The sequence below is a fragment of the Olea europaea genome, chromosome 20, assembly GCF_002742605.1.
Source record: "Olea europaea var. sylvestris chromosome 20, O_europaea_v1, whole genome shotgun sequence".
Lineage (NCBI taxonomy): Eukaryota > Viridiplantae > Streptophyta > Magnoliopsida > Lamiales > Oleaceae > Olea > Olea europaea.
The window spans coordinates 7,110,477-7,130,204 of record NC_036256.1 but is presented as its reverse complement, the minus strand read 5'-3'; the positions used below and the strand labels follow the sequence as shown (position 1 = coordinate 7,130,204).

At 31.9% G+C, this 19,728-nt stretch overlaps 1 protein-coding gene across 5 annotated transcripts; it reads right to left on the bottom strand.

Moving 5' to 3' along the window:
- Nucleotides 1-16,309: 16,309 nt before the first annotated feature.
- LOC111369503 lies at nucleotides 16,310-19,316 on the bottom strand. Of its 5 annotated transcripts, none has more exons than XR_002698154.1 (5): nucleotides 19,090-19,316; nucleotides 18,714-18,777; nucleotides 18,513-18,586; nucleotides 16,854-16,915; nucleotides 16,310-16,647 (listed from the first exon to the last, which is right to left on the bottom strand). XR_002698154.1 is itself a non-coding variant. In XM_022991048.1 (5 exons), exons 3-5 carry the CDS (start codon nucleotides 18,579-18,581, stop codon nucleotides 16,529-16,531), a joined length of 294 nt encoding a protein of 97 aa, XP_022846816.1. In that variant the 5' UTR covers nucleotides 18,582-18,586; nucleotides 18,714-18,777; nucleotides 19,090-19,316; the 3' UTR covers nucleotides 16,310-16,528. The 5 variants fall into 5 exon arrangements, 4 of the variants coding, with proteins under 4 accessions (XP_022846816.1, XP_022846815.1, XP_022846817.1 ...); XM_022991048.1 differs by having other exon boundaries at nucleotides 16,810-16,915; XM_022991047.1 differs by having other exon boundaries at nucleotides 16,810-16,915; nucleotides 18,758-18,777.
- Between the last annotated feature and the right edge of the window lie 412 nt (nucleotides 19,317-19,728).

The window sequence follows — 19,728 nt, the reverse complement described above, 5'->3', positions numbered from 1 at the left end:
TACCAAACAAATCTCAATATCACATGTCTCACATACCAAATCACAAATGTGTCATAAATAATCTTTGAGATTTCATGTATCATAATAAAAGAGATTTGCACAATAATCATTTAATCGAACACATAATTGCACATACTTTGATAATATACTTAATTTATAAATACTTTAAAAGTATTTATATTTTTCCACTCACAGAACTATGTTCACAAAATCAACTCAATTGATAAGCTGTCTCGATGTTCGTATCGCTACCTGAAATATGATATAACTTTTAAATCAACAATTAATTATTTTAAGTAATTTCAATAATCAAATATGCGATACCCAACTTAATTATTTCACGTTTAAACGATTTCTAAAGTCTGTTTAATCTCTAAAATTAATTTTTCTTTCATTTGACTTAATTTCATAGCTTATAATAAATCCAACAATCTAACAACTCTAAAATTAAACATAATTTGACGATAAGTAACTTTTTATTTACCTTTCAAAAATGAGAAATTCAAGCCTAATAGTAGGAAGTACTTAATTCCTAACAACTTGGCCAAAATTTTATTTTTTTTCTCTCACTCTTTTTTTTCTTCTTCTTCTTCCTCTTTTCTCTTCCACTTTTCTCTCTGCTTCGTTTCTTTCCAGTGTGTGTAGTGTATGTTTTTATGTGTGAAAATGGATTATTATACACATGAATTGGGTAATGTTTATCACTCCACCGCTTGCCACTTTGTTTTTACTTCTTCTTTTTTTTTCTAATATAGCATGACATGTTTGACTAACATTTGGTTTTGACTTATTTTAATTTAATAAAGTATTACAAAACTCATTCCCTTAAAAGAATTTCATCCCCGAAATTCAGCTGACTAAGTGCGAAAAATCTGGGGATATTGAGAACACATATGCTCTTCACTTTCCTATGTCGCTTCTTCCATAACGTGATTCCTCCATAAGATTTTAACCAAAGAAATAGTCTTACTTCCCGAGACCTGTTTCTTTTTGTCTAATATCTGAATTGGTTCTTCCTCATATGTAAGATTTTCCTTCTCTTTCAACTCCATTGATAATCTTATAACATAGGTTAAATCTGATGTCTGTTTACTAACCCTCGAACATATCGAATATGTGTTTAACGGATACCTTAAATATCATGCTAATGATCAATATGTGATATTTTTAGCCTTCCATTTTTTCACCTAACGATAATATATACACAGGTTCGAGTTCGGCTCCTTTTCGACTACAAATATAACTTAACCTCATGTGGTCAGTAAGTATTGATCTTATCACCATGTGATAACGCCACAATTCCTAAATGTCAATCCCAATATAACCAACCATATATTATATCATGATTTAATCATATCTCTTTATCAATCTACAACATAATCCATATTTTATCATACTTGGAGAACATTTTCTAAACCATAACATAAATCATTATCGTAAATCAATCACTCATCATTTTTAAATATAAGAGCAAATATTTTCTCAGAATTTCCTAATAGCAAAACTTTTGACATTTCTATACCCATATAAATTTTGTTCTTTCTTTCTATAGAGAGACAATAATAACATTTAATCCATGAAAATCTATACTCCTATTCCATAAATAGGTCGTTGATCTATCATCATTGCATAATCCTTCTTGTATATTGCATAAAGATCTTTAATTAAGATAATGTAACCTAAAGGTACTACCTCACATGTCCTACTTATATTCCTTAACAAATATATTTTGATAAAAATGGGATACTTTGTTCATGATCCATACAATTGAAAATTGCCCAAAAATTACATCACTAAAATTTCAATAAATTCATCTTAACTTCAAAATTTAACTCAAAGCTTTCAGATTGTATGGAATATAACACATAATTCAACAAATGGCCTTAACAAAATTAATTAACTTAATAACCCAAATCTATCATCACATTATTTTGCTATAGGGCAACCATTATATTCATTTACATCCTATTCACCATATTCATTTACATCCTATTCACCATATCATGTTATGATCATGTGACCTTGCCATTTATTGTCATATCGTATGGTCTAAAACATTCAATTATATCAGTTTTTCCTTAACAACACGAAATAATAATCTCTATATTTATCGCGCGAACCTTTTCACACATCACTAAACCACCAAGATTTCATATGTTAATTTTCCAATCTCAGTAAATTCCAATTTTACCGTTCTATTTTCCCCTTTTTTTTCACATAAACATACCTAAATGCACAAACTTATTTAATTCTATTTCTAAAGCAACAAATCACCTCCATAATAAGTAATGATTATGAAGTTCATCCCTATAATTCTCACATTCCTTATAATCAAACAACTCATAAATAATCGAAATAATTGGAATTACCGTTAATCTCCTCGATGCCTAAAATACACAATAGCACATTGTCATCTATCAATCAATAAATCATCATTTTGTCTTCCACAATTTCTTATCATATAGCATAAATATACACCATTATGATTTCTATTATCATTCCATATAAGTGGCCACAAATCATCATAAAATTTCGATAACACTAAGGACCATTTGACTTCAAAAATAATTAAAATTCCTCACTGATTGTCACCAATCACAAATCATATCATTTCCTTGTATTTATCATGCAAGCTATGGCTAAAAATTTTCCAGTGTATACATAAAAAAATCATGTAGTTCTACATATAAATTTATAATTAAGTGGTCGTAACATCTGTAACTTCGAATGCCCCGCAAAATCATCACAATTTGTTCAAATCTTAATAGGTTACATACACACATAGTTCCAACCCAACAATTAGTAACATTTCCAGCCATTAGATCATTTTAGCTACCATGCTTACATACTAGTCGTTTCTAAATCTGTTAAAAAAATATTTTTGTATCATTTTTGGTTTTATACATTCGAGTTAGAGAGCTTGTGATTTTTGCCACCACGACATGTGATCATAGCTATTGAATATGCATGATATACTAATGCATGAACCATTAAAATTTTCAAAACCATGCTCTGATACCACTCTCACGCGATCCATCCCGAATAACCTTAGTGGACCCGAAACGTGATGTGCGCCGATGATAGATGTTGACTTGATGTCAAATCTATAACCAATGTTAACTATGAGTTACTTCAAAAAAATGCATAAAAATCATATGCTTATGTAAAATATAATGCGATGGGCCCAAATTATTTATTTCGTCAATATGAGTATGTCGTGTGGCTTTCATTCCGAAATCATTAGGATCTTCCAGCTAAAAACAATTCAATTGCTACCTGTAGGAATAATTTTAGAAAAATATGAGTTGATAGCTCAATGAGTGGAGAAGATCGAAATAATTATACTTTTTTAGTTTTACACTTTTATCGAAAAACGAGTTCATATCATTGAATAACTTGCAAGATAACGTCATATAATTATAGCCAAAAATTGAAACATCACATAATGTGGTAAAATATCATCTCAAGTCATGATATAAACATAAGCTAGTAATTATGCTATAATCTCATCACATCAAATGTATTGAAAAATCCACCAAAAATGTACCCTCTGATTAAAATCTGAAATTCGTCCCTCGGGCCAAGCACTTTTGCCACGAGTCTTTGGCCCCCTCCGTGAACGAAAGTGGGTCGTAAAGACCTTTGATAATCAATTCTAAAACACGGACAAGGCCCCTCAGTGAACTATATGTACACGGTCACGACCCCTTGATCCTTAATCAACACCTCAATGTAGTTTCGAACACGGTCAAGACCTCTCAGTGAACTAGAAGAAATATATAATCATGGGTACTTTTCTAGTCGATCTCAATATTACATGTCTCACATACCAAATAAATCTCAATATCACATGTCTCACATCCCAAGTCACAAATATGCCATAAATAATCTTTGAGATTCAACATGTATCATAATAAAAGAGATTTTCACAATAATGATATAATCGAACACATAATTGTACATACTTTGATAATATACTTAATTTATAAATACTTTAAAAATATTAATATTTTTCCACTCACAAAACTATGTACGCAAAATTAACTTAGTTGGTAAGCTATCTCAATGTCCGTATCGCTGCCTGAAATATGATATAACTTTTAAATCAACAATTAATTGTTTTACGTAATTTCAATAACTAAATAGGCGATATCCAAACTTAATCATTTCATGCTTAAGCGATTTCTAAAGTCTCTTTAATCACTAAAATTATTTTTTCTTTCGTTTGACTTAATTTCATAGCTTATTATACTTAACCCCTTCAATAAAATTGAATTTAATCTAACAATTATTAAATTAAATATAATTTGACAGTAAGTAACTTTTTATTTACCTTTCAAAATTGAGGAATTCAAGCGTAATAGTAGGAAGCACTTAATTCCTAACAACTTGGCCAAATTTCTTTTTTTCCTCTCTTTCTCTCTTTTTCTTTTTCTTTTTCTTCTTCCTCTTTTCTCTTTCTCTTTTCTCTATGCTTCATTTCTTTCCAGTGTGTGTAGTGTATCTTTTTATGTGTGAAAATGGATTGAAATGGATTATTATACACATGAATTTGGTAATGTTTATCGCTCAACCGTCTACCACTTTGTTTTTACTTCCTTTTTTTTTTTAATATAGCATGACATGTTTGACTAACATTTGGTTTTGACTTATTTTAATTTAATAAAGGTATTATAATGAAGATGCTATTAAATTGCAATTATTCGCATTTACACTGAGAGATGCTGCATTGGGGTGGCCAGATGTGGAGACTCATGGGAGTATTACTATATGGGAAGAACTAACCAAAAAATTCTACAACAAATTCTTCCCACCGATGAAAGTAGCGAAAATCGGATTGAAGATTCAAACTTTTCAACAAAGAGAGGGAGAGAGCTATTATGAGGCATGGAATAGATTTAATGAGTTGATGAAAAAGTGTCCAAACCATGGAATCACTATAAGAAACCAAGTGTAGTACTTCTACACCAGACTTATCGCACTGTCAAAATCTCAAGTAGATGTCTCTATTAGTGGATCAATCATATGGAAATCAGTGCACCAAACCATGGACCTGTTTGAGTTAATTGCCACCATACATTCAATGTTCTCATCAGAAAGAGTGGTACCACAAAGGCAGCTGGAATATATGAATTAGAGAGAACAACATCTACCAATGCACAAATAGAAGTTTTAACAAAACATGTAAAGTTACTTGTAGAATTACAAACACGTAGAACAAATGCAATGATGGCCAATTCAGCTTGTGAGAATTGTGGGAGAAATCACGCTACAGAAAATTGCTTAATGCTTGCTTCTTCGGAGGAACAAGTAAATTTTATTCAAAATGGCTTTCGTAATTTCAACTCATATGGGAACAATTTTCAGCAAGAAAGAAAACCGTGTTTGGGGGAGATATTTCAACAATATGTGCAAAAGATGGACAAGGTGTTCTAGTAAATTGAAACAAACTTTTAAAATCAATAGGCATCCATCAAGAAACTGGATACACAAATTAGTCAAATAGCGTAACAACTTGTAGAATGCCCACAAGGAACATTGCTAGGCAATACAATGATAAATCCTAAAGAATAGGTGATGGCAATTAAAGTAGTGGAGAATGATCCACCCAGGCCCCCTGTGAAAGTTAAAGCATATGTACCCCTACTTTCGTTTTTCCTAAAGACTTCTAAAGAAGTCAATAGAGTAAAATATTCATGTTATAAATACAAAGAGTGAGGTCTAATCATCAAAAATTACTGCATAGAAACCTAACAGAAAAGATGACTGGAAAGTGATTGATGAAGCTGCAATGGTAGAAAAATCTGCACCAACCGCAACTGAAAATGAAGAAAGTACACAAACATCAACTACCAAAGCACCAAGTTCAAGCAAAGCTTACATGCCTCCCATTCCCTTTCATCAAAAGTCCAAGAAGAACAAATAAGACACAAATTGTGAAAATTTCCTCAATGTTCTCAAGAAGCTTCGGATCAATATTCCATTCATTGATGCAATACTACATGTTCCAAGCTACGCAAAAATTTTGAAAAAGATGTTGACAAAGAAAAGAAAGCTTCCGGAGTTAGAAACTCTGGCATTAATTGAGGAAAGTAGTGTAAGAGTCCAAAGCAAATTGCCTCCCAAATTGAAAGATACGGGGAATTTTACTTTACCAATTTCAATTAGAAATTCCTATTCAATTAACACATTGTGTGACACAGGTGCTAGTATCAACCTAATGTCGTATTGTGTTTACAAAAAAATATGCTAGGTAAAGTCAAACCAACATCAATAACGCTGCAACTAACTTATAGAATAATTGCAATGCCACGTGGCAAAGTTGAGGATGTACTCGTAAAAGCAGGAAATTTAATATTTCCTATGGATTTCATTGTGTTAGACATACCAGAAGATTGAGACATTTAAATTATATTGGGTCGGCCATTTTTAGCAACGGGATGAATCTTGATTGACATGGTGAAGGGTGAGCTAATATTGAGGGTGGAAGACAAGTAAGAGATATTCAATATCTGCACCCACTATGAGCAAACCCATAACATCAAAAGATGTCGCAGAGTTAATGAAGAAGAGCCACCTAATCAACAAGGTTGCTAAAAAAAGAAAATAAAATTTTGGTGGACTTCTTGGTAGGAATGAAAATGGAAATATCAAAATATGGAAAGTCAATAAATGGTGCATAAATGAGAATTGCACAAAGTATAAGGATGGAATAATTTGGTCCGAGCCAACATAATCATTCATGGCCATAAGTCAAGCTAATGACATTAAAGAAGTGTTTCTTGGGAGGCAGCCCAAGCTTTTATTTTATTCATTTTGCTTTCAAAGTTCTTGGATAGTATAATTTATAGTTTATTTAGGAATCATCACTCATACCCTTTCTATCCATAGGTCGTTGAGTAATTAAGTTGGTTATTAGATGTTTGAGCTAAGTAACCTTAGTTCCATGAATTTGATTTTTCAAATTTGATCTTTTAGGAACATGACGTCCCCGAACACTGAAACCAATATGGACATAGAGAAAATGAGACAATCTCAAGTTTAGGAGGAGAATGTAGAAGAAGAGTCGATCGAATGCAACACCAAGACACCACAACATCAGAGGCAATACTAACATTTTAGGGAAGTCCTCCTCCATTTTCTTCAAGTTTAACATTGAGGACACTGTTTCGGTTAAGTTTGGGAAGTGGTATAATATTTATGTACGAGTATTAAGTTTAGCGTCATACAGCAACATGAGGGTTCATACACATAGGCTAAAGAGATGACTTAGGTGTGTAATCCCTTAACCAATGAATGCCAATACCTCTTAACCGTATACATTATAATTTGGGGTATTCCAACTGGCAAAAGAAATAGTTTAAGAATGTTGTGATTCCATGCATGTGAAAAAGATTTTGTGGATTGTCTTTAACTTTCTGTATAAGCTTGGTGATGACCAAATGCTAGAGATCTAAACTCTATAAATTTCGTTTCTTTTTATAGAAAAGAAGTATTGCACTTATTTAGCTATGCCTCTTGCCTGCACCTTTTTTACTTGAGTTATTAAGTCCGTAGGGGTCTCTTGAAACCTAGTACCCTTTGGTATACAAAAGTCGGGGAGTTACCAACCTAACACTCGCTATAGGGGTCAAGAAAAGGAAAAAGGATGAGGTAATAATAATAATAATAATAAAGGGTATCGGTGTACAAGTGTACAAAAGAACTAATCTTGGAGGCCTAGGTAACTAGTGGGTTTAGATCACTAAGTATGAACTTGATTGTTGAAACACTCATAAATTAGAAGAACCATCGCATGAATAAATTGTTGATGTTGACGGTTGAATAAACCTAAATTACAGTGGTGTAAGGAAATTATAAGCAAAACTGAATTTTATAATTACACTGTGGTGAGAGAATAGAAGAAACAAGTTTCGGGGTATGCGAATCTCACGAGCGAAGAAAGGAAAATATTGACCATTGAGAGTTGGGAAGTGAACCAACTTGTGAATGTATGGCATTACACTTGATCCTTCATACACACACACACACACGCACGCACACCCACTTTACATTGTGTGAGTGGAAGTTTGGTTTTTGCATTATGATTTTGACACCATTCATAAATGTGATAGGATGTTGTCAATGCTGAGCAAAAAGACAAGCTATCTAACTTAATAATTGTTTGAGTGTGTATCATCTTTTGGTGATTTTATTTTTCGATGTGTTTGTTGCTCGAGGACTAGCAAATGGTTAAGTTTGGGATATTTGATGAGTTTATTTTACTCACAAGCTTTACAGAATTTTAACTTGATTATTCGCTAAATCTTATGAGTATAGAACGATTTTGATGTGTTTGTTAGTGTTGTTTTGAAGATTAGGAAAGGCAGTGCAAAAAGATGTACTAAAGTGGATGAAGAAACCAAAAATAAAGAATTTGGAGCAGAAAGGTAGCACCTTGGTGCTACGAGATATGAAAAAATGAAGAATTGAACCAAAAAGGCAGTGCCCAGGCGCTACATGTGAATTGTTCATGGTGCTTAGGCGCTGCACCGAGGTCGTCTAGGGCGCATTTTTGGGCCGTTTTGAATTCCATAGAAACCCTACTTTCTACACAAAAGAAGAGGCACCTACAGAACGAAAATTTTCTCACACTTTTGAGGAGAGATTCACACATTGAGAGGCAAGATATCACAATTGGAGAATCAAATGAGGAATTCAAGGGAGAAAACATCAAGAAATTCACCTTGTAAAGCATAGATTGGAAGAGGAAGAAATTCTTAGTGCAAGATCTACTTCACCTTTAATACAAAATCAGATGATGTCTATGATTTCTCCTTTTTCATTATGAAAAGTTAAATCTATTTTTAAGGTGAATAATGTAACCAATTGAGATCCTTTATATTTTTATTAAAAATCTTGGATTTTAATGTTTTCATGAGTTGATTTCACTATGGATTAAATGCATTAAATTACTTGATCACTAATTTGATGGTTTTTAATAGCCCTTTATGAATAGAGATATGAGTTTCGGATTTAGACCATGTAGTAAAATTTGGTAATTTGGTTTATCGATAAGAGATACCTATACAAATTATTGCGATCATAATTGAATTCTTTGGACAAGAACTCGCTAAACTAAGTGGATTTGCATAGAAATATGGAATTTAATTAGTTAAATAAGTTCAATGAGAACTCTAGAGGGGCAAACTGAATACAATAAGAGAATTTGATCGAACACAACATTAGATGTGAATCTTGATTTAAGATGCAAAGGTGATCAATAGGTGAAATTATTTTGTCCTAACGTCCATTCATAATTTGATTTTCAAACCAATTGTGTGCGCATTCACTTATTTTTTCGCATTTAGATTAAAACTCAAATCATACATATTTTTATTTATTTCCATCAAATAGTAGTTAGGAAAAAATTGATTTAAGTGCTAGAGTATAGTTCTCATTGGATCGACAATCCGGACTTTTGGGTCTTCTATATTACTTGTTAGAGTCCGTACGCTTGCAGAAATAAAATTGACATTACCTGTCCATGAATTAATTAATCCAATTAATTATTTTATACGACGCTTGTTAAATTAATTAAATGGTAAATCATAATCTTCTAGTTCTCTTATTGTGTGTGACCCATTAGGTTCCCAATTATCATGCCTAACGATGTGAATTATTATTTTGATCTATTCAAAATTGATAAATTAATGAAACTTGAATCTACAAACTCTATTAATTAATATCATTAATCAGAATAATGATTTAAATAAATAATAGTTCTTTCCAAAAATAAATGCATTAAACATATTAAAAGTATTTACAACCTAAATCGATTGGACCTAGAGTATAACACTTACAAACTCTCACTTGCACTAGATCTAATCACTCGTATGTCTAATACCATAGGCATCTACATGATGATCATGCTTTTGTTGTGACAACGACTTTGTCAATGGATCTGTAATATTCACACCGCTGGGAACTCACTCTTATCTTTACGTAATTTTTTTGTATAATCTTCCTGATAAGATAATACCGTCTTAGCACATGTTTGGATTACTGATGAGACCTTGGTTCCTTCGTTTGTGCAATGGCTCCATTATTATCACAATACAGAGGTATTGGATCAACAATGCTAGGAACAATTTCTAGTTCATTAATGAACTTCTTGATCCAGACAACTTCTTTCACTGCTTCAAAAGCAGCAATGTACTCAGCTTCTGTTGTTGAATCAGCAGTTGTCTTCTGTTTGGAACTTTTCTAACTAATCGCTCCTTTGTTGAGAGTAAACATATATCTAGATTGAGATTTGCTATCGTCCTTGTTAGATCGGAAGCTAGCATCAGTATGTCTTTGAACCTTTAGTTTATCTCTTCCATATATCAAGAGCACATCTTTAGTCTCTCTTAAGTACTTAAGAATGTTCTTAACTACTATCTAGTATTTCTCATCAAGTTTGCTTGAAACCTTCTCATAACACTTAAAGCGTATGAAATATCTAGTCTCATACATAGCATCGCATACATGATAGATCCTATCACTGAAGTATAGGGAATCTTATCCATGCAATTCCTTTCATTATGTGTTTTAGAACATATCTTTTGAGAGGTAAATCCCATGTGGCATAGGACGCAATTCACTTTTGGACTTTTCCATGCTAAATCTTCTCAATATTTTTTATTGTCTCATCAAAATGAAGATTCCAGCTTCTAGAAGCTTGATTTAACCCATAAATGGATCAATTAAGCTTACATACATTGTTGGATTTTTTGGATTCAAAACCACTTGATTATGTCATGCACAATTCTTGCAAGTTTCCATTAAGAAATGCAGTTTTGATATCTATCTACCATATCTCATAATCATGGTATGCAGCAATTGCAAGCATATCCAAATGGACTTTAGCATGGCTACAGGTAAAAAGTTTCATCAAAGTCATCACCTTGTCTTTGTGTGTAATCTTTTTACTACTAGCCTTGCTTTGTATATATAGATATTCCTATGCACGTCGACCTTTTTCTTGTAAACCCATTTTCAACCTATGGGTTTTATCCCATTAGGAAGGTTGACCAAGGTACAAGCCTTGTTTTCATACATTGAGTTCAATTCGGATTCCATGGCCTTGTTGCCATCTCTTTGAGTCAACACTTGACTTTGCTTCCACCTAATTAGTACTTTCATCATTCTCGACTAATAATACTAGATTAATAATCGTGAATTCATACATTTTGGGAGGTCGAAAGATCCTACTTGATTTATACTAAGCTAGAGTGTCCTCAGGAATCTCTATATCCTAATCAAGAGTCTAACCCTCAACAGGTGTGGGATCAAATTTAGGTTCATCTAATCTATCAACAATATTTGTGGATTCATGAACTTCTTCAAGTTCTATCTTGGTCCCACTACCCTCTCCTAGAATAAACTCTTTCTCTAGAAATATGACATGTCTTGAGATGAACACATTCTTTTCAATGGGATTATAGAATTGATATCCAATTGTCTCTTTTGGATATTCTCGTTTATCGAATTTAGCCTCAAGCTTATCTGATTCATTGCCCTTCACATAAGCGTCACAGTTTCAAACTTTTTATATGAGATAAGTTGGGACTTTTTTCTTTTCCATAACTCGTATGGAGTTTTGTCGACCGATTTAGATAGGACATAATTTAGTGTATAGCACTCAACAATTAGTATATGACCCCAAAATGATCTTAGGATGTTTGCATGGCTCATCATTGATTGCACCATATCGAATATTGTGCGGTTCCTCTGTTCAGATATATCATTATGTTGCGATGTATATGGTGAAGTCCATTGTGAAAGAATCCATTCTCTTTTAGATAATATAAAAAAACCTCCTTTGAAATATTCTCCACCTCGATCTAATCTTAGCGTGAGAATATTGTTACCTATCTATTTCTCTACTTCAAGTTTAAATTCCTTGAACTTTTCAAGTGCTTCATACTTGAACTTCATCAGATATACATAATTATATCTAGAATGATCATCAGTAAATGTGATAAAGTAAGAGAAATCACCTCTAGATGTGATTGACATGGGTCCACATAAATTAGTATGTATTAGGGGCAGTAGTTTCACAGCTCTTTCTCCTTTCCCAATAAAAGAAAATTTGGGCATCTTGCCTAATAGGCATGACTCGCATTTGTCAAATGATTCAAAATCAGTTGACCCCAAGTATCTATCTTTATATAACTTGAAAATGTGTTTCTTATTGATATGACCCAGTCTGCAATACCAAAGATGGTATTATTCAGATTATCACTTTTATGCTTTTTATTTTCTATACTCATAATAGACGACTAAGTATCAAGAGTATAAATGCCATTTTGCAATACACCACAACCATAAAAGATCTCATCTTTATAAAACGAACAACAATTGTTCTTAATATTAATTGAAAAACCAGTCATATCCAAACATGAAATAGAAATAATGTTTTTAGTAATGGCGAGAACAAAATAGTAATTTTTTAATTCTAATACTAAGCCCAAAGGCAATGTCAAGAAGTATGTTCCTACAACTAATGAAGCAACTCTTGCTCCATTCCTTACACGCAGGTCAACCAATCTTTTCTACAGTGGTCTACTTCTCTTTAGTCTCTGCATATTTATACAAATATCAAATTCACATTCAGTATCTAATAACCAAAAAGCCAATGAAATAGACATATTAACCTCAATAACAAGAATACCTGAAACAGAAGACAATGAAATAGACATATTAAGCCTTGTAATTTTTCTTCCAATGACCTTTCACTCCATAGTGATAGCACGGATCATCAGACTTACTATTTTCCTTGTTCCCTTCAACTGTTTTGTTATTACTCTTAGCCTTGTTGGATGTTCTCTTAAAACTTCCTTTAGTCTTCCTCTTAGTGTCCTTAGAGGATTGAATAGCTAAAACATGCCCAATACTAGCTTTAACATTGGGCTCAACAGTCTAAAGCATATTCAGCACCTCAGGGAGTGTGCATTTTAATGTTCATGATGAATTGTGAATAACTTTCAAGCAGAGATTGTAGAACAAAGTTAATACTTAGTTCGTGGTCCATTATGAATCCCAATTGACCCAATTTCTCAATAAAGCCAATTATCTTCAGCACATGAGCACTGATTGAAGATCCTTCTGCACTGGCACGTGATTGCTCATCATACAACTCTTTGAGATGAAGAATCATAGTGTAAGCATTCATACCCTCATATTATTTCTACAACTTAGGTGACATAGCTACAAGCATCACACATGTTGTAGTACTATCGTCATCACTGTGTTTGATATAAGCAACCACCTTTTCCTTAGTAGTGTTTTTAGTAGGTACCCCTGCAAAAGGGTTGCTCAAGGACTTACCCAATTTTCTCATGCCTGAGAACAATTCTCAAATTGCGGTGCCAATCAAAAAAATTTGGTCTAGTAAGTTTGTTAACATCCAGTATGCCTCTCAAATTCATATGATTACCCATGATTCAAAAACTGTAAATTATGAAAAATAAAGAATTAATATGTATTATGATGCATTGCATAAATTTAATATGGACTTTAATTAAATGTGCTCCCACTCTTTAAAATAAATTTATGACCCTCATACATAAATTATAAAATTCACATTTGATTCCTAGTGGGCTGGGATCACATCTGTTATATCAATATCTAGAGTATACTCAACAAATCTTTATAAAACATTTGGGTAGATACTATTATCAATTGTATCTCCATACAACTCTTGGACCATTAAGTTGACAACTCTTTGTCTTCACACATCTTATGTGTTAGCTTACATGCATCTAAAAATCTTCTTGAGTGTACTCAACAAAAGATAAATTTTAATTAAGTCGAACCCACCATTCATAAATATCAAATATTTCATAGCGTCAAACATATCCTTAATAGACCAGCCTTGAGTGTATTCAACAAGTTGAGATCAATTTAGGACCCTCGTTTCTCACTATTATGATGGAAGACAAATAATAACACTGACTTAATATCTCACTACACACGCACATCAAACATGCAAATAAACATACATATAATAGTATGAATGATTATGGGCTTATTCTATTTAATCTTCCTCTAGACTTCTCGAGCCAAAAAGAAGACTAGTTGGTTAATTCCTAGGGAGTATTGCATTGAATCGGTATTAATGCACCATCTCCATGGTTTCCTCCTTTTCTTGCATCTTCAATTAGTCAAATTACAACATATATCCTATACTAGTTGGCACGCAGGCTAATAATAACAATAATAATTTATTGTATTAAAAATGTATAGCACAAATAACACAAATACCCTTAATCAATTTATTTGGAAAATGAAAAGAAAGGGTAAAAATGACTTTGGACACTTTGCACCAATTTGGTGCAAAGTGAATAATGTTGCATTGGAGTTGTTTTGCACCAAAAAATGGTGCATTGTGGTATTTTGGGACATGCATTAGAGATGGCCCTAGATTCGGATTGGATAAGTTGATCAACAACTCCACAGTCTACAAGTGGGTATTGTTTATTCTTCAACACAATCTCATCTCATAAAATGTTAATAATAATAATAATAATAATAATAATAATAGAAACATAAAATAAAAAAGAAAGAAAAAAAGTAGAAGCAAAATGTCTTTTCTAGATATTTTGCAAAAGCAAAATATAAAGCCCTGGTCAATGATACACATTATTTTGAGACAATCAATTCACTCCTCATAAAGAAATCTTGTTTGTCATATATGTATCAAGCATATCGAGTAATTTATATTTCATTCAAGAGAAAAATCGACACGTTCTACTCTGTAATAATTCACAGCATGCATAATCATACCAAGATCTTTTGAATTGTTGAATCGCTTTGTTTTCCAAAACTCTAAATCTGCAATTTTTTTGTACTCCAATGATTTCAATCCCGATCACAATGGAAAGGGATTATTAGCCACAACATAAGTGCTAATTTTTGGAAGTTTTCATGACAAAATAATGGTTCAAGGTGCCTTTCAATTTTGATGATATTTTTCATATGAATTTCATAATTTTCTTGCCATCCTTATTTCTCACAAATGCTAGACAAATAATTGGAGGTTAAAAATGGGAGTTATGGGGGGCTTTAAGTTTGAATTCTATATTCGAACCACTCCCTCCAACCCTTTGATATCTTATGGGTTAAGTAACCCCACATGAGAGATCTGCGACCTGTATTCACTATAGGAAATATCACACTCAACAACCATAATAATGGTCATAAAATATACATTTTTGGTTATTGATCACATTCAACGACCAAAATTACTTGGTTGTTTGTTGATCGAAAAAGATGCGTTCGCGAATGTATTCAATAACTAAGAATACATTTGGTCGTTAAATGTATTATTTCAACAACTAAATAACTGATCGTGAAAGGTTTGAATAACAACCGATTCTTTTTTCAATGACCACTTATTTGGTTGTTCTATCCACTATTTTCATCGTTAAAATACAATGAAAGAAACCAATTTTTAATTACTTTTCATTTCAATAGCTATAGAAATGGTCGTTAAAAATTAACATTAACAATCGATTAAGTTTGTCGATGATTAACATTGAATTTCCATTATTATTTCCGTTGCTAATTTGAATTAAAATTTTAAAAAAAATTATGATTATTATTTTAAACACTTATTATATTAAGGTTTAAAGTAAAAAATTAATTTAAAAAAAAAAAAGGAAAAAGGCTGAAGTTCAAACTAACTAACATTGAACATGAAATTGCAAACATATTCATTCAATCCCTTAAATTTTGAGTTCAAAACAACATAAAATAGATATAATTTACAAGATTAGTTAAAGTCCAACTATTGAAGAAACTTTGTCTTTATGCAAACGAGTATACTTCTTGCGAAGGGTATGACCTACATATAAATAAGAAAAAACTCATCATAAATTTCTTAAAATCTAAATTCTACTTTTATGGACAGGTTTACATAATTTTTTTAAAATCAAGCAAGTGAAACTAAAATAAATTCATAAATGTCATAATAAGAAAGTTTCTCCTTTTTAACTAAGAATACATGAAAACATAAATCCTCATTTAAGTAGTACCGGAATTTACCTAAAGCTAAGTCGAGAGTTGAAAGGAAAACTATGTTTAAGATGCACGGGTTTCAGTAATTGAACTTACACATTTGATTCGAAGAGTCCTTTCCTAAAAGATTGAAACCAAGGCAGAAAATCTAGTTTTTCCTTACATCAAATTCAACTCAGCTTTTCTCTCCATCCAACCCCCCAAATATTGCAATCATCCATACATTAAAATGGCAGAAAAAAATAAAGAGCAAATAAGCAAAATGCAAAAACTGTCCATTTTCTCTCTTTTAACATAATCAAGCTCCTCAAAGAAGTGAAAAGCTCATTCATCAACCAATACAACAAGGTTAACGGATATCTTAAAAATTAGATTTGAGGTGGATTCACTACTTGTTAATCACCTCTTCCACAAATAATACACAACAAGAAAATGAACAATCAGTACCTATAGAAATTTGCAAAGAGAAAGTCCCAAGTGGCTTTTAATGAATAAATCTACTGCTAGTCTCAAGGACAAAGGCCTCTGTACTTTGACAGCTACCAAATCCCAATTCTCGTTTAGCTGGCCCTTGTAGACTTGGTCGAGGGATGCTGTAGTTAGCTTTCAAAACATGGAGATAGTATATGAGCTTTATATACAAGATAAATTAGGGACACAATATTGAGAATTTGTGAAAGTGAAAAAAATAATAATAATAATGCACACTTGCAGCAAATGACGCTATATAAATGGTAGCCAGAAGTCAATGGTCATTGAGATTACCAATGGCTATGAGGGAGGAAGAAAGTTCAGAGTAGATGTTACACCATTGTTGTCCAAGCTCCTCTTCAATAAGAGCCATAGCCACATCAACTAGAAATGATGGAACCTACACAATGGACAAGACAAAAAGTTAGAAACAAATTATCAGTTTAGATGAAAATAGTATGTGTTATGCCCTAAGTCCAATCGATTTAGGTTGTAAAACACTTTTAATATATTTGATACATTCATTTTTTTGGCAAGATCTATTATTTATTTAAATCAATATTCTAATGAATTATAGTAAATAATGGAGTCCATAGATTCAAGTTTCAGTAATTTGTTAATCACAAGGAGTGGTGATTGTGATATAAAAATTGCATATGATTGAATCTTAAGTAATCCATGGTCAAAGTAATAATGAGATACATATATCATTATTATGGATAAACCACCACGTGTAGTATTTCTTATGAAATAACTGATCTCACAGGCTAAAGTTGGTGACACTTAAATGAATATGTGGATGTTTTGTTATAGAACAAATTATTGGAGACCTGTTGGGAGATTCCACATGGATAACTATCTGAATGTCAATTATTAATCTTGAATGTTCGATAGTGAAATTGGTCCTTTGACTTAAAGTTATCATAGAGCCTTAGATGATGGCAGTCATACTTTGGTAATGTTGGATGTTGATCTACTAAGGGTTCCTAATACAGCATAATTCGGGTAAAAATCATATAAATATTGTGAATGACCAATAGAGGATTTGTCACTCTTAGATAGTAAAAGATTATGATCTACATTTATTCAATTAAGTTGATAACGAAATCCTTGGTCAAGGTATACTCATGAGTCGAAAATGAGTTTTCGACTTGTATTGACTTAATAAAGAAATGAAAGATATGATCGATAATTGAGATTGACACTTATCCGTATCTCGTAATTAATTAGATCATATTGACGAAGGGATTATATAGTTTCATAGTAAACGAACAAGTTTGATTTTGTCATACCACGTAACATTTTCCATCACGTGTTGCCCCGAAACTTTGCTAGATGTCAATTTGGGACGACAAATGTGAATTAATGATAAATTAAAAGGGTGTTTTAATTTATTAATTTTGATTAGATCAAAATAATAATTCACGTCTTTAGACATCGTGATTTGGAAACTAATGGGTCACATACAAAAGGAGAACGAGAAGATTGAGATTTACCAATTAATTAATTTAACAAGTGTTGGATAAATTAATTAATAGTGTTGCTTATTAATTGGTTCGAAATAAGTAATTGGATTAATTAATTTATGGATCGTATTTAATTAAACAGGTTAATTAAATATTGGACCAGGTCAGTAGATGGGTCAAGCCCGTTTGGGCTTATATAAATAAGCAGTTAGGGTTAAAAAACTGTAGAGATTTTCATTCTTCTTGCTAGCACTGGAAAAGTAAACCTTCTCTCTCAATCTTGTTTCCTGTGTGAAATTCCATTGGAAGCTAGACAATTAAACAGTTGTGAGTGGTAGATCAAAATTGTTGGAACAAAAGAATAGCAAAGGAGTTTGCAAAATTAAAGAAAGGTACAATTTCTATCTAAACAAAAAGAATCCTTGGTGGAAATTAAAATTTGTTTTATTTTCCGCCGTGCATGATTAAATAAATTCCCAACAAAAATTAGAATAAAAAACTAACAAGGCCATGCTAAATATACAATAATACCTCAGTCCATTTGAATGAAATGGAGACAATCATCTGCATCCGTCTGCAGAGGCAACAACCTCCTCCCATTGAAACTAAAGATACAATTTAAATGGATATGAAAAAGTAGGGAACTCAAGAGCAAGATTTTCAATTAAAAAAGAAATCGATTAGTAAATTACACAAATGTATACTGATAACGAAAATCAGAAATCAATTAACCTTGCACAGGCCAAAATCAACAGGAATTGTATCCTCATGCATACCTTTAGTAGCCTTCAACATCCTAAAAATCACCATGGCACCAAAAATTGATATCAAACCATAATGAAAGAACCTAAATGTTACAAATACAAAAAAGCCCTTTCTAAAAATGAAAAATATACCTCAGTCCTTCTTACCTGCAATCAAATCTAAACTTAAATGACCCGGTCTAAATGAAATGGGGTCAATCACCTGCATATGTCTACAAGGACAACTACTAGCTACCATCGAGACTAAAGGCACCATTTAAATGGAGATGAAAAAGCGGGGAACCTCAGAGCAAGTTTTTCAATTAAAAAAGAATCGATAAATTGAAAATGAAAAAAGAAAATACCTTCAACATCACCCATCTTCTTTTCAATTTCACAAGACATCCGAGATACATACCAAAGAAAGGAAAAAAACAAAGAGGTAAAGTGGTTTAGGATTTATTGCCGCTGTTAGAGAGGAGAAACAGAGGTGAGGAGAATGGAAGGTCTAGGGCTTCATTTTATTTCGTAGTACCAGAGAAGGGGAATTGATGTAAAGAAGCAGAAGATGAAGGCAAAGCAAAAAAAGAGGAAAAAGTTTTAAAAATATGGGGGAAAAAACAAAAAAAAAAAAACAAAAAATCAAAAACGAATTTAGAATGTTGCGAAATTTTTAAGCGGGATTGAAATTTTTTGGAGGGGGAAATGTTTGAAATTAATATATAATTATTTTTATTATTTAATTTGATTAAATTATTAATAAATGCATATTTGATTTTGATTAAAGTAGCATAATACTTTATTATGTGATAATTTATAATTATTATTGGAAAAATATTTTAAATTATTGTTTATACACTAAAAATTATTTTAAATTAATGATTACTTATTATAGCACAAATAAATTCGTTAAGTTAATCTATTTATCATGTTAATATCGATAATCGAATTTTTTAGGGACAATTCACTTTCTCGAAATACGTCACTTTTGTTCATTTAAATAG

Coding starts and splice junctions, on each gene's coding strand:
- LOC111369503 (XM_022991046.1), bottom strand. CDS start 18,791: ATGGTGATTTTTAGGATGTTGAAGGCTACTAAAG. Junction 16,916..18,512: donor TTTCATTCAAATGGACTGAG/GTATTATTGTAT, acceptor TCCATTGTGTAG/GTTCCATCATTTCTAGTTGA. Junction 16,648..16,809: donor TTCCTCCCTCATAGCCATTG/GTAATCTCAATG, acceptor ATGTTTTGAAAG/CTAACTACAGCATCCCTCGA.